The sequence below is a fragment of the Mustela nivalis genome (genome assembly GCF_964662115.1).
Source record: "Mustela nivalis genome assembly, contig: HAP1_SCAFFOLD_2321, whole genome shotgun sequence".
Classification (NCBI taxonomy): domain Eukaryota; kingdom Metazoa; phylum Chordata; class Mammalia; order Carnivora; family Mustelidae; genus Mustela; species Mustela nivalis.
Window position 1 is genome coordinate 1 of NW_028134344.1, and position 14,171 is coordinate 14,171.

A 14,171-nucleotide genomic window follows, 5' to 3' on the forward strand; every position below is an offset into this window, starting at 1 on the left:
AGTGTATTTTAAAGGATAATCCTCATAATTGTTTAGACCTTTTATTTTTGTAAAGTTTTTATTAATTTGAGAGAGAGACAGCACAAGCAGGGGGAGCAGCAGAGGAAGAGGGAAGGAGAAGCAGGCTCCTCACTGAGCAGGGAGCCCTCCAGGGTGCTCCATCCCAAGATCCCAGGATCATGACCCTAGCTGTAGGCAGACACTTACCGGACTGAGCCCCTAGACCTTTTACGTTTTAAAGTCAGTGTACCTTTTCAGTCTGTTTATGCAAGTGTTTAAGTATGTCATTTATTTAATTATGTATGGTAAACATAATTGGTTTTTAAATCTGAAGTTTTAAAAGCTGAAGTTTGTGTGGGTCTGTTTCTGCTGTATTATTCTCGTGCATGTTATCTTTGTTTCTTTGTGTGACTCATATGGTTGGCTGCCCTTGAACTTTTATTTGTAGGATGTCCTCAAAGCCTAGGTTGCTTGTTTCATTCTTCATAATGTATTTTCATTGGTTTTAGCTAGGACCCTTGAATTGCTATAAATTAGTAGGGAACCACTGCAAACTAAGGTTGATGTTTCTCACAACTCAACATATGCATATCGAAAATGTAAACACACATGAGGACCAATCTGTAGCTACAGTTTCTCAGACATCTTTTCTTTTTCTTTTGCTCTACTTGACATCAGGGGGGCTTCTATATATTTTCCTGGAGTTGGGGAGAGAGAGCATCTTTATGTTTCTTAATATATACTGTATAAACATTTATATATGTGTGTATATGTGTGTGTGTGTGTGTGTGGGTGGGTGGGTGGGTATAGCCCTGGGGTATCCCTTAAAATGGAGAGGATCTTTGTATAATATGCAGCAGTGAAATATTCAGAGGGAAAAACCAATGTAAACTACTAACATTACCTTGACCATTTGAGGGAAAAGATGTAATAAAACATCAAAGACCCTTGGGGGTAAGAAAAAAAAAATCACTCCTGTTGCAATTCCTTAAACCGGCCATCTTTTTGTTCTATTCTTGAAAACGTGAATAACACCCACAAAACGCAAGGTGGCACTGCTGGCTAAAAAGAGGGGGAAACACCCACACAAAGAACGTCACAAATTACAATGTTCCGAGGAAAAGCTGGCCAGACAAGAAAAGTAGAGGAAAGGAGACGCTGGTGATGGGGTTAGAAAAAAGTGGGACTCCTCCCCACCACCATTGCTATTATCCAGCTCATTTCTAAGGATTCGGTTTCTGCCATTTCTGAGAGCTGCTTGAGGCCGAGTGAACGTGGTTTTGAAAGATTGCTTAAACAAAGAATGGAGGCCAGAGTGGTGCACGCATTGCAGAAAAGGCAAGTGTTACTTCTTTGTGTGTTTCTGGGAGTGTCTTGGGCTGGCGCAGAACCTCTTCGGTATTTTGTGGCAGAGGAAACGGAGAGAGGGACCTTTCTGGCCAACCTAGCAATTGATCTGGGGTTAGGGGCAGGGGAACTGTCAGCTCGGGGATCTAGAATTGTTTCAGATGAGACCACAGGATTTTTACTCCTCAATCCGCTTACTGGTGATTTACTTCTAAATGAGAAATTAGACCGGGAGGAACTGTGTGGCCCCACAGAGCCATGTGTGTTGCCTTTCCAGTTGTTACTTGAAAAGCCTTTTCAGATTTTCCGTGCTGAACTATGGGTCAGAGACATCAACGATCATTCTCCAGTATTTCTAGATAGAGAGATTACCTTGAACATATTAGAAAGTACCACTCCAGGGGCAACATTTCTCCTAGAAAGTGCACAGGATTCAGATGTTGGAATCAACAACCTGAGAAACTACACCGTCAGCTCCAATGTTTATTTCCATATTAATGTCCATGATGATGGGGAAGGGAATGTTTATTCCGAATTGGTACTGGATAAAGTGCTGGATCGTGAAGAGGTTCCTGAGCTGCGTTTAACCCTCACCGCCTTGGATGGCGGCTCTCCGCCCAGATCCGGAACCACCCTCATACACATCCTGGTTTTGGACATAAATGACAACATCCCTGAATTTGTAGAGTCGCTTTACAAGGTCCAGGTGCCTGAGAACAGCCCTGTTGGTTCCCTGATTATCACTGTGTCAGCTAGAGATTTAGATACTGGAAGTAATGGAGAAATCGTCTATGCATTTTTTTATGCTACTGAAAGGACTCTCAAAACGTTTCGAATCAATTCAACATCTGGCAATCTTCATCTTAAAGCCGAGTTGAACTACGAGGCAATACAAACTTATACATTAACTATTCAGGCCAAAGATGGTGGAGGGCTTTCTGGAAAATGTACTGTGGTGGTCCATGTAACAGATATAAACGATAATCCACCAGAACTGCTCATGTCATCACTTACTAGCCCAATCGCAGAAAACTCACCAGAGACAGTAGTCGCTGTTTTTAGGATTAGAGACAGAGATTCAGGGAACAATGCAAAGATGGTGTGCTCCATCCAGGACCATCTCCCCTTTGTCCTGAAGCCATCAGTAGAGAATTTCTACACCTTGGTAACAGAGAGACCCCTAGACAGAGAGAGCCAGGCCGAGTACAACATCACCATCACCGTCACCGACCTAGGGACCCCCAGGCTGAAAACCCAGCACAACCTCACGGTGACCGTGTCTGACGTCAACGACAACGCCCCGACCTTCAGCCAGACGATCTACACCCTGCGCGTCCGCGAGAACAACAGCCCCGCCCTGCACATCGGCAGCGTGAGCGCCACCGACAGAGACTCGGGCGCCAACGCCCAGGTCACCTACTCGCTGCTGCCGCCCCACGACCCGCAGCTGCCGCTGGGCTCGCTGGTGTCCATCAACGCGGACAACGGGCAGCTGTTCGCGCTCAGGTCGCTGGATTTCGAGGCGCTGCAGGCGTTCGAGTTCCGCGTGGGCGCGGCCGACCGCGGCTCGCCGGCGCTCAGCAGCCAGGCGCTGGTGCGCGTGCTGGTGGCGGACGCCAACGACAACGCGCCGTTCGTGCTGTACCCGCTGCAGAACGGCTCGGCGCCCTGCACCGAGCTGGTGCCGCGGGCGGCCGAGGCGGGCTACCTGGTGGCCAAGGTGGTGGCGGTGGACGGCGACTCGGGCCAGAACGCCTGGCTGTCGTACCAGCTGCTCAAGGCCACGGAGCCCGGGCTGTTCGGCGTGTGGGCGCACAACGGCGAGGTGCGCACGGCGCGGCCGCTGAGCGAGCGCGACGCCGTCAAGCACAGGCTGCTGGTGCTGGTCCGGGACCACGGCGAGCCGCCGCTGTCGGCCAGCGTCACGCTGCACGTGCTGCTGGTGGACGGCTTCTCGCAGCCCTACCTGCCGCTGCCGGACGCGGCGGCGGCCGAGGCCCGCGCCGACCCGCTCACCGTCTACCTGGTGGTGGCCTTGGCGTCCGTGTCGTCGCTCTTCCTGTTCTCGGTGCTGGTGTTCGTGGCGGTGCGGCTGTGCAGGAGGAGGCGGGCGGCGTCGGGGGGCGGCTGCTCGGTGCCCGAGGGTCCGTTTCCGGGCCACCTGGTGGACGTCAGCGGCGCGGGGACCCTGTCCCACAGCTACCAGTATGAGGTGTGTCTGAGGGGAGGCTCTGGGACCGGTGAATTCAAGTTCCTCAAACCCATTATCCCTAATCTGCAGTTTCAGAGCATAGGAAGGGAAGTGGAAGAATATCCGTCACGTCAGAATGATTTGGGTTTCTGATAAAGGATGAAAAATAAATGTCCGTATTGTGTCTTTAAGTATATTTTAATTATGAAATTCATCCTGAGTTACCTGTACAGAATTGCTTTCATATTATTTCTAACATCGTTAAAGCCCTAGAACAATTTTTTTCGCAGAGAAACGGATCCTGCCTTAGCCCTAGGAAGCTTCCACAAAGCATGGAATGTATGCTTTGTAGTTTATCTCAAACAGTTATGCATTGTTTGCAATGTATTACATGATAAATATTGTTTGAGATCTTTTAAGTTGGCTTTGTCTTTAAAGTTTATTGCTACTCATTTTTTTTTTTTTAAGTTGGAATGCTGTACTATACCTATTCTTAGTTTTTAGAACCATAGGTTGTTAGGATGCCTGGGTGGCTCAGTTGGTTAAGCGTTTGCCTTTGGCTCAGGTCATGATCCCAGGGTCCTGGAATTGAGCCTGGAATTGGGCTCCTTGCTTAGTGGGGAGCCTGCTTCTCTCTCTGCCTGCCGTTTCCCCTGCTTGAGTTCCCAGACAAATAATTTTAAAAAAATCTTTTAAAAATAGAAGTATAGTTTGTAAAGTATCTTTTAAAGCTTTTAAAAAAGCACTTTTGTGCATCATACACTGTTAACTCTTTTAATCCTAGAAGTAAACCTATGGGGTATTTTTAGAAACGGGCACCTGGGTGGCTGAGTGGGTTAAAACCTCTGCCTTCAGCCCAGGTAATGATCCCAGGGTCCTGGAATCAAGCCCCACATCGGGCTCTCTGCTCATCGGGGAGCCTGCTTCCTCTTCTCTCTCTCTCTCTCTCTGCCTACTTGTGATCTCTGTCTGTCAAGTAAATAAATAAAATCTTTAAAAAAAATAAAAAAGAAAAAAAAGAAATGAACAAATAGACTTCTATGGAGAGGTCCAGTGAATTCATTAGGGTCACCAACTAATAAATGGTAGAGCTAAGCAACTCTCCTTGATCTGTCTGACTCTGAGAACTTGCTATGATGCTATATTGTTTTCTGTCATTAGATATTACCTGGCAAGTTTCTTCCTGATTAAGGAGAGGAAATCTTATCACGTTAATATTCCTGCTCAGTCTTTCCTGCTTTTGAAATAATAATGTATAGAGTGGTCTGTAGTTATATGTTATTATAAACCAACAATCCACCTTTTCTGGATCCATTATTCAACTGTTATTATTAAATCTGTGATCTGACCAAAACTAAAGTAAGAAGCTATTGGAAGATCAATCTGTGCTTTCTCCTTGTTATATGAACACATGACCTTCATTTCACAGAAAATTTAATGGTCCTTATTAGAAACAATACATAATTTTGATTGCTTTATTAGTTTATTTTTTTCTCACATTGCAGTAATTCTACAGCGGACCCTACCTACTATTGAAATATATTTTCCTTCCTTAATTGTAAAGTTTATCTTTAAAAACTTTCCTATTCAATATACTGCAGTGCTGAATCAGGAAGGTATAAGAAAAGAATAGTTTAAATATATCATATTAAAGAAACAAATTATCAAATTGCTTAGAGATTCTGAAGAGTTAAGGAGAAGCTTTGTTTGTTATAATAATCTGTCATTGCTTTTTCTTTAACAGTTATCCAAATAGTTTTTATATAACTGTATTCTGAATGTATTATAAGTAAAGTACTGGTAACTCTTAAAATAGTACTACTACTGTGAATTACTATTGGGATATAGTCTCAGGGCAAAAGAAAAAACCCTCATAGTAAAATCTTAAAGTAAAATCTTAAATTGTTTTCATAGTGTCAAGATAAAATTATCTAGTTTTTCCAATAAATCAATGAAAGGGGGAAAAGTGAGGAGGGAATTTTACATGATGAAAGAAATTAAGACACATACTAAGCAAATGCAATGCTTGGTGGTTCTTGTTTGGGTCTTTATTCAAACAACCATAACAACTTTGAAGGAACTGGAGAAATTTGAATCTAGGTGGATATTAAATAATGTTAACCTAATTTCTTGGTTTGGGGAATGACATTGTAGTTGGGATTTTAAATCATTAAAAGTTGGAGATGTATAATGAAGTATTTATGGGTGAAAACTTAGTTTGAGTTGGGAAAATGATGGACAGATAAAGTGGGCAATTATGGCATAATATTGGTAATTGTTGAAGCTAGTTATGAGTATCTGGAGATTCATCATACTATTCTTCTTTTGGATTTCTCATAATAACAATTTTTTTTAAAATGACACTGTAAGAAGAGGAGTAAACAAAATTAGGACGTCCTTCTGAGATACAGAATCACCACTGCAGTTAGAGGTGATAGCTCTATTAAAAAACTCTCCAACCTTTCCTTGTTTCATCATTTGACACGATAACTTCTATCTGAATAATCCTGCCCATGCATTCTACCACATGAATCTTGGGTGTTCTAGTCATGACAATGGATGCACGTAAACTCTGCTACCTGAGGGCATCAAATATACATGCCTGGTGTGTGTGTGTGTGTGTGTGTGTGTGTGTGTGTGCAAGGTTAATATCTGTCTCTGTTCCTCATCTGTAAGGTGGGGAAACTCACTGTAGCCTAATGTGGTGGATATGTCCACCTTACAGATAAGGAAATTGAGACGGAGGTTAAAAAATTTGTCCAAAGTTCATAGCTACTAATTATTCCCATAGTTCATGGCAATAAAAGTATGTAACTCTGGAAGTTTCTTATATGACTCTAACTGTATATTTTAAAGAATTTTCTGAAAATATTCTCTCAGGTAGGCTGTTACATAGATATTTTCTTTTTGCTGAAAGGAGAAAAGTAGAAAGTCCCTAGTAGTGCTTTTTTCTCTTGTGTGGCCCTCAGACAATTGTCTACACCATAATGTATGGGGATAGTAAAGGTAAGGCTCCATATAATATACACAGGCAAGAGTTAGGAATACTGCATCCATTTTCATCCCAGAAAATGTAAGATCCTATGACAACGCCTGGTGGCGCTGCAGGATAAGAAGGTACAAACCAGCACTGCAGCTGCAAGCTCCATTAACAGGCAAAACTACGCAGCGGAACCTGGAAATCCACGGGAAGCTTGGAGGCCACGGGAGGAGGGCTGGCAGGACTGAGTCCTCTGATAGGACCACTCCCTGGAATATTTCCGAGGTATCTTGGGAAAGAGCCACAATCTTGGATTCTGAAGTCTTTACAGTTCTGCAGAACCACCCTCCTGGGAGGCTTTACAGGACAAGAACAATGGAGACCAGCGGGAAGTTCATTTGCAGACAAAGGCAAGTCCTTTTATTCTTTCTCCTATTGGGCTTATCTCAGGCGGGTTTGGAACCTAGGCGCTATTCTGTGGTGGAGGAAACTGAAGGGCGGTCATTTGTAACCAATTTAGCAAAGGACCTGGGTCTGGGTCAGAGGGATCTCTCCAAGCGGGGAGCTAGGGTCATTTCCAAAGGGAACAAACTACATTTGCTTCTTGATCTGGAAACTGGAGATTTGTTGCTAGATGAAAAACTGGACCGGGAGGAATTGTGTGGTCACACAGACCCATGTGTGCTGCGTTTCCAGGTATTGCTAGAAAATCCCTTAGAGTTTTTTCAAGCTGAGTTACAAGTAATAGATATCAATGACCATTCCCCAGTATTCATAGACAGAGATATGTTGCTAAAAATACCAGAGAGCAGTCCACCTGGAACTACATTTCCACTGAAGAACGCTCAGGATGTGGACGTGGGCCGAAATAATATTAAGAACTATGTAATTAGCCCCAATTCCTACTTTCGGGTCCTTACCCGCAATCGCAGCGATGGCAGCAAATATCCTGAACTGGTGCTGGACAAAGTGCTAGATCGGGAGCAGGAACCTGAGCTCAGGTTAACCCTTACAGCTCAGGATGGTGGCTCTCCACCCAGGTCTGGCATCGCTCAGATCTACATCGAAGTCGTGGACATCAACGATAATGCCCCTGAATTTGAGCAGCCTCTATACAGGGTGCAGATTCCTGAGGACAGTCCCATTGGCTTCCTGATTGTCACAGTGTCTGCTACAGATGTAGACACAGGAGTCAATGGAGAAATTATCTATTCACTTTTCCAAGCTTCTGAGGAGATTTGCGAAACCTTTGAGATCCACCCTGAGACAGGAGAAATTCGATTGAAAAAACAACTTGATTTCGAAAGAATACAGTTCTATGAGGTCAATATAGAAGCCAGAGACGGCGGCAGCCTTTCTGGAAAATGCACCGTTCTGATTCAAGTTACGGATGTGAACGACAATGTCCCAGAAGTCACCCTGTCTGCGTTTACTAGACACATACCTGAGAACTCTCCTGAAGCTGTCGTTGCAGTTCTCAGTGTTTCAGACCTTGATTCAGAAGAAAATGGGAAAATAAATTGCTCTATTCAGGACGATCTACCTTTTCTACTGAAATCTTCCTTGGAAAATTTTTACACCCTAGTAACAGAGGGACCGCTGGACAGAGAGAGCAGAGCAGAATACAACATCACCATCACGTTCACTGACTTGGGGACCCCCAGACTGAAAACCCAGCTCAACCTCACGGTGACCCTGTCCGACGTCAACGACAACGCCCCGACCTTCAGCCAGACGACCTACACCCTGCGCGTCCGCGAGAACAACAGCCCCGCCCTGCACATCGGCAGCGTGAGCGCCACCGACAGAGACTCGGGCGCCAACGCCCAGGTCACCTACTCGCTGCTGCCGCCCCACGACCCGCAGCTGCCGCTGGGCTCGCTGGTGTCCATCAACGCGGACAACGGGCAGCTGTTCGCGCTCAGGTCGCTGGATTTCGAGGCGCTGCAGGCGTTCGAGTTCCGCGTGGGCGCGGCCGACCGCGGCTCGCCGGCGCTCAGCAGCCAGGCGCTGGTGCGCGTGCTGGTGGCGGACGCCAACGACAACGCGCCGTTCGTGCTGTACCCGCTGCAGAACGGCTCGGCGCCCTGCACCGAGCTGGTGCCGCGGGCGGCCGAGGCGGGCTACCTGGTGGCCAAGGTGGTGGCGGTGGACGGCGACTCGGGCCAGAACGCCTGGCTGTCGTACCAGCTGCTCAAGGCCACGGAGCCCGGGCTGTTCGGCGTGTGGGCGCACAACGGCGAGGTGCGCACGGCGCGGCCGCTGAGCGAGCGCGACGCCGTCAAGCACAGGCTGCTGGTGCTGGTCCGGGACCACGGCGAGCCGCCGCTGTCGGCCAGCGTCACGCTGCACGTGCTGCTGGTGGACGGCTTCTCGCAGCCCTACCTGCCGCTGCCGGACGCGGCGGCGGCCGAGGCCCGCGCCGACCCGCTCACCGTCTACCTGGTGGTGGCCTTGGCGTCCGTGTCGTCGCTCTTCCTGTTCTCGGTGCTGGTGTTCGTGGCGGTGCGGCTGTGCAGGAGGAGGCGGGCGGCGTCGGGGGGCGGCTGCTCGGTGCCCGAGGGTCCGTTTCCGGGCCACCTGGTGGACGTCAGCGGCGCGGGGACCCTGTCCCACAGCTACCAGTATGAGGTGTGTCTGAGGGGAGGCTCTGGGACCGGTGAATTCAAGTTCCTCAAGCCGATCATGCCCAATTTCCAGAGCCACTCCCCTGGGCCAGCAGAAGAAAACCCCAACTTTGGTTTTAGTATTCAGTGACTGTATTTTTTTTTTCCTATTACAGATATTTAAAATTGGTAAATTCAAGGTATGAATTTTCTGGCAACCTATTAAGAATTTTTAAATCTCACTGCCTGCAAATTTTCTTATATTACCCCTTTGTTTTTGAAAAAAAAAATGTATCCTTTTTTCATTAGTATAAGAAGATGCATGGTCCTAATTTTGCTCTCAAATCACTAATGAAGTCAGTAGTTGTATAAATTCTTGTGGAATAGCTTTGGAATAGATTAGGAAAGCAGCGGAAAATTAATTCTATGTGATCAATTGTATTTCCTTAAATTTTTATTTTAAATCGTTAGGTAAATAAGAGCAGTAAGACACTAACACGAAGTGTGCCTAATGGGCAAGGAAATACCTGGTACAGTGAGAATCTGGTTCTTGCTTTATTCTGCTCTCATAGCTCTTCACTCTGATAATTGTTTTCTTTTAAAATATACTAATTGTGCTTCCTTTCATTAATATACTAGTGTTAATTTAATGTAATTATTTTATTGCTTTCCATTTAGTGCCGTTGCTGTTAATAGGAGAAGTATCTACATTATATTTATCCAGTGACATGAAATAGCATAGTAGTAAAATTGATTTTTTCTGTGAAATATTGAGCATGTGTGAAAGAAAATGCAGTGGCCACCCAAATCCATTGATCTTTCTTCCTTAATAACAGGTCCCAAATTTCATGTAGGGCATTAGTATGTTTATTCAAAAGAATACATTTTCTTACCTTGACAGTGGAAAGGAGTATTTGACTAGTTTATTGCCAATGGAATGTATATACATATGTTGTAGGAGACTTCCAAGAAGGCTATTCAGTTAGAGAAGTCTTTCTCTAACTGCCCCTTATAGCCAGGAATGTGTAAGTCGTAGCTGGAACACAATTAACCTTGTTGGACCATAAAGCAATACTAAGGATGGAAATAATGTACAAAGACAAGTCAGTACAGAATAAACTTAAAAGAGATGAAGATCTCTGGTATTATGGAGTCATTATATCATCCCTGAGTATGTACTTCTGAGCTTTTTTTTTTTTTTTTACTTGAGAAATAAAGGAACTTCTATCTCATTAACCCACCATCATTTTAGATTTTGAGCTACCTCCAGTGGATTCCAATCCTAAAGCTTTAACAGTAAGGTTTTTAATTAAAATGTTATTCAATATAGTAAAATCCACAGATATTAAGTGTATAGTTTGATAAAACTGATCATTTCAAGCTCTTGTTCTTGGTTTCTAAATTAGTTAAAAGTAGAGTACAGAAAAAGTAGTAGAGTACAGTGCTTTACTTTCATTATTTAATTCTATGCCAGGGGAGTTGGCATAGTACCCTCTTTTACACATGAGAAAAGTGAAGTTTAGAAAGATTAGTAACTTGCTAACAATTCTAAAGTAATGAAAGGAAAAAATTGAAATATGTTCTATTTGAATATAACGCTTCAGTTCTTAATTCATGTGTTATAATGGCAGGCAGGTAGCATTGTCTTTTTAACTAAGGAAAATGAAATTTATCTATTCCATGAACTGAACTCCTATGCAGAAATGTAACTTTGAGTGCACAATTTGTACTTGTTCCTTTACTCTAGAGCAAAACATTACTCTGGACCAGTCGATCCAAACTTCTTATAGAAGCACTGACTTAAATATGCTGGGTCAGACAACACAATTAATTTTCATTAGGAGCAAAACAGTCTGATCATTTTCTTTTATCTTTTCAGCATATCACATTCATTATTGCAGATATGAATGCCCTGAATGAGGAATAGAATTAATCTATGGTTACATTTCTTGAATTTCTTGTACTATGTCTTCAGTCTGTTTTCTGTTAATCCTAATTTTTCATTTTCCTTAGGAAGTGGAAATTCACTTTACTATATACATTTTTTTCTAAGTACCTTATTCAAATTAAATATACTGTATTCATTTTAGCACACTATTGTTTGGAAGTAATTGACATTTCTAGTATTAATTTTAAGTGAAAAGACTACTTTCAGAAAAGTATAGGCAATAGTGTGGAGGAATATTTTCACTAAATAATTTAGAGAATCTGGGAATTTAGTAGGAATGAAATGGATAGGCTTTAGCTACTTTCTGTTAAAATTAACCACATGTCTTTGGAAACTCCTCAAAAATTATGTTGGAAAGAGATTTAGGGAGTCATTAATGACTTTATTCTGAAAGGATGATTCACCAAGCCTGAATCAGACATTTTTCCAGGAAATGCTGTGATCATACTGTTCCTGTAGAGTGATAAATTGTTGTAGAGACAGCTGTTGGATGCATGGATATCCATTCTTGTGTGTGTGTTAGTTTCCCATTGCTGCTATAAAAATTACTACAAACATAGTTGCTTAAAATAACAAAAAAAGTATTACCTTACAGTTTTTTAGGTGTCTGATATGGGTGTTACTGGTTTAAATCAAAGTGTTGGCAAGAGTGCGTATCTTTCTGGTGGCTCAAGATAAGAATCCTTTTTTTTAAAAAGATTTTATTTATTTATTTGTCAGAGAGAGAGCGAGCGAGAGCGAGCACAGGCAGACAGAGTGGAAGGCAGAGTCAGAGGGAGAAGCAGGCTCCCTGCGGAGCAAGGAGCCCGATGTGGGACTCGATCATGACCTGAGCCGAAGGCAGCTGCTTAACCAACTGAGCCACCCAGGCATCCCAAGAATCCATTTTTTTTTCTTTTCCAGCTTGTATATGCTGCCTGCTTTACTTTGCTCATAGCCCCTTTCATCCATCCTCAAAGCCAACAACATTGTATCTCTCTCACTTTAAAAAAAAAAAATTCTATGTATTTTTATGTCTATATTTTGACAAGAGAGAGCCCAGAAGACCACAAGAGGGGAAGTAGCAGAGAGAAAGGGAGAAATGGAGCCTGAAGTGGGGCTCAATCCCAGGACCCTGGGATCATGACCTGATCTGAAGGTCAACTGAGCCATCCAGGCACCCAACATTGTTTCTCTTAAACCAATTCTTCCATATTCATAATTCCCTCTGACCATAGCCAGCAAAAGTTTGTCTCACCGGAGGATAATCTTCCCTTCATAAGATCCTCTACTTAATTACATCTATTAATGCTCTTTTGCCATGTAAGATACATATTTACAGATCTGGGGAATTAGGATGTCTGAGTGGATGGCCATTATTCTTCCCTACCACAGACTGTCTGCTTGGGAGAAAATTATCTAGTCTAGCAGTATAACTGGTGGCCAAAGGAAGACAAATAAAGCCTTTATAACAGGAGGTTAGGGTTCATTGATTAGATGCTTTAACCCCAAAGAATTTAACATTAAGAAAAATACTGCATTGAAAGATATGAACCTTACTGCAGTTAGATCCAAATTATAAAAATGTAAAACCTGAGCAAATGAGTGCAATCTTGAAGGACTTGTATCTAGAATACACAAAAGAATTCTTACAACTCAATTATGAAAATGGAAATAGCCCAGTTTTAAAGTGGACAAATATATGAATAGATGTCTCTCTAAGGAAGAGATGCAAATAGACAATAAGTTCAATACCAGTAGTCATCAGAGAAATGCAAATCAAAATCATAATGAGATACTACTTCATACCCACTAGAATCAAAAAGACATGGGGTGCCTTGGTGGATCAGTCAAATGGAGTGCCTGGGTAGTTTGGTCAGACTCTTGATTTCAGCTCAGGTCATGATCTCAGGGTGGTGAGATGGAGCCCTGCTCAGGCTCCACACTCAGCGGAGTTGCTTGTGATTCTCTCTCTCCCTCTCCTTCTGCCCTTGCCCTGGCTCATGCACATGTGTGCATGTGTGTGCTGTCTCTAAACAAACAAACAAATAACTAAAATCTTTTTAAACAAGTCAGATAACAAGTGTTGGGAGGATGTGGAAAAACTGGAATGTTGATAGATTATTGGTGGGAATGAAAATGGTACAGCCGCTTCGGAAAATACAGAGCTACCATATGAATTAGCAGTTCTACTCCCAGAGAAATGAAAATTTATGTCCATGTAAACATTTGTATATGATCGTAGCAGTTTTACTCTGAAGAACCCAAAGGTGGAAACAACCCAAATATCGATCAACAGATGAATGAATAATCAAAATGTCATATATCATACAATGGGATATTATTCATCCATAGAAAGGAATGAAGTTCTGATACTTGCTATAACTTGGATGAACCTTGAAAACATGCTAAATGAAAGAACCTGGTAACAAAATTCCACATATTATTCCATTCATATGAAAGTCCAGAATAAGGAAGTCTACAAAGTTATTGATTAGGGCTCAGGCCTCTGTCTTTGAAGGACAATTAATTGTTGATTAGGGATTAGCACAGGAGGGATAGTGGAATAGGGGGATAGTTAAAGTGTATGGATTTTGTGGGGTGATGAAAGTGTTCTAAAATTGACTCTGGTGTGTTGCCGGGGTAGCTCAGCTGGTTAAGCATAAGCCTTTGGCTCAGGTCATGACCCCAGAGTCCTGGGATGGAGCCTAGCAGAGCTGCTTCTCCCTCTGCCCCTCCCAACCCCACCTACCCCCGCTTGTGTGTGCTCTCTCTCAAATAAATAAAACCTTTTTAAAAAATAAAATTGACTATGATGATGGATATACTACCCTGAATACACTAAAAGCCACTGAATTGTACACTTTAAATGAATGAAATGTATGGTATGTGAATTATATCTCATTAAAGCTTTTTAAAAAGGAATATAACAAATTATTCTTGTCATTAAAAAAAATGAATCCAATTCAGAAGAAGAAGAATCATCATCCAAAAGAATGACAGACCTGGGACGCCTGGGTGGCTCAGTTGGTTGAGCAGCTGCCTTTGGCTCAGGTCATGATCCCGGCATCACGGGATCGAGTCCCACATCAGGCTCCTTGCTCCGCAGGGAGCCTGCTT

General features: G+C 43.3%; 2 protein-coding genes across 2 annotated transcripts; both read left to right on the forward strand.

Annotated features, from left to right (window-relative positions):
* The first annotated feature begins 1,107 nt into the window (after nucleotides 1–1,107).
* On the forward strand, nucleotides 1,108–5,351 carry PCDHB7 (protocadherin beta 7). Its single transcript, XM_082751116.1, has one exon. The coding sequence runs from the start codon at nucleotides 1,304–1,306 to the stop codon at nucleotides 3,689–3,691; it is 2,388 nt and encodes a 795-aa protein (XP_082607242.1). The 5' UTR covers nucleotides 1,108–1,303; the 3' UTR covers nucleotides 3,692–5,351.
* Nucleotides 5,352–6,466: 1,115 nt separating this feature from the next.
* On the forward strand, nucleotides 6,467–13,976 carry LOC309858406 (protocadherin beta-13-like). The gene has a single exon (XM_082751117.1). The coding sequence runs from the start codon at nucleotides 6,894–6,896 to the stop codon at nucleotides 9,273–9,275; it is 2,382 nt and encodes a 793-aa protein (XP_082607243.1). The 5' UTR covers nucleotides 6,467–6,893; the 3' UTR covers nucleotides 9,276–13,976.
* The last annotated feature ends 195 nt before the right edge of the window (nucleotides 13,977–14,171 follow it).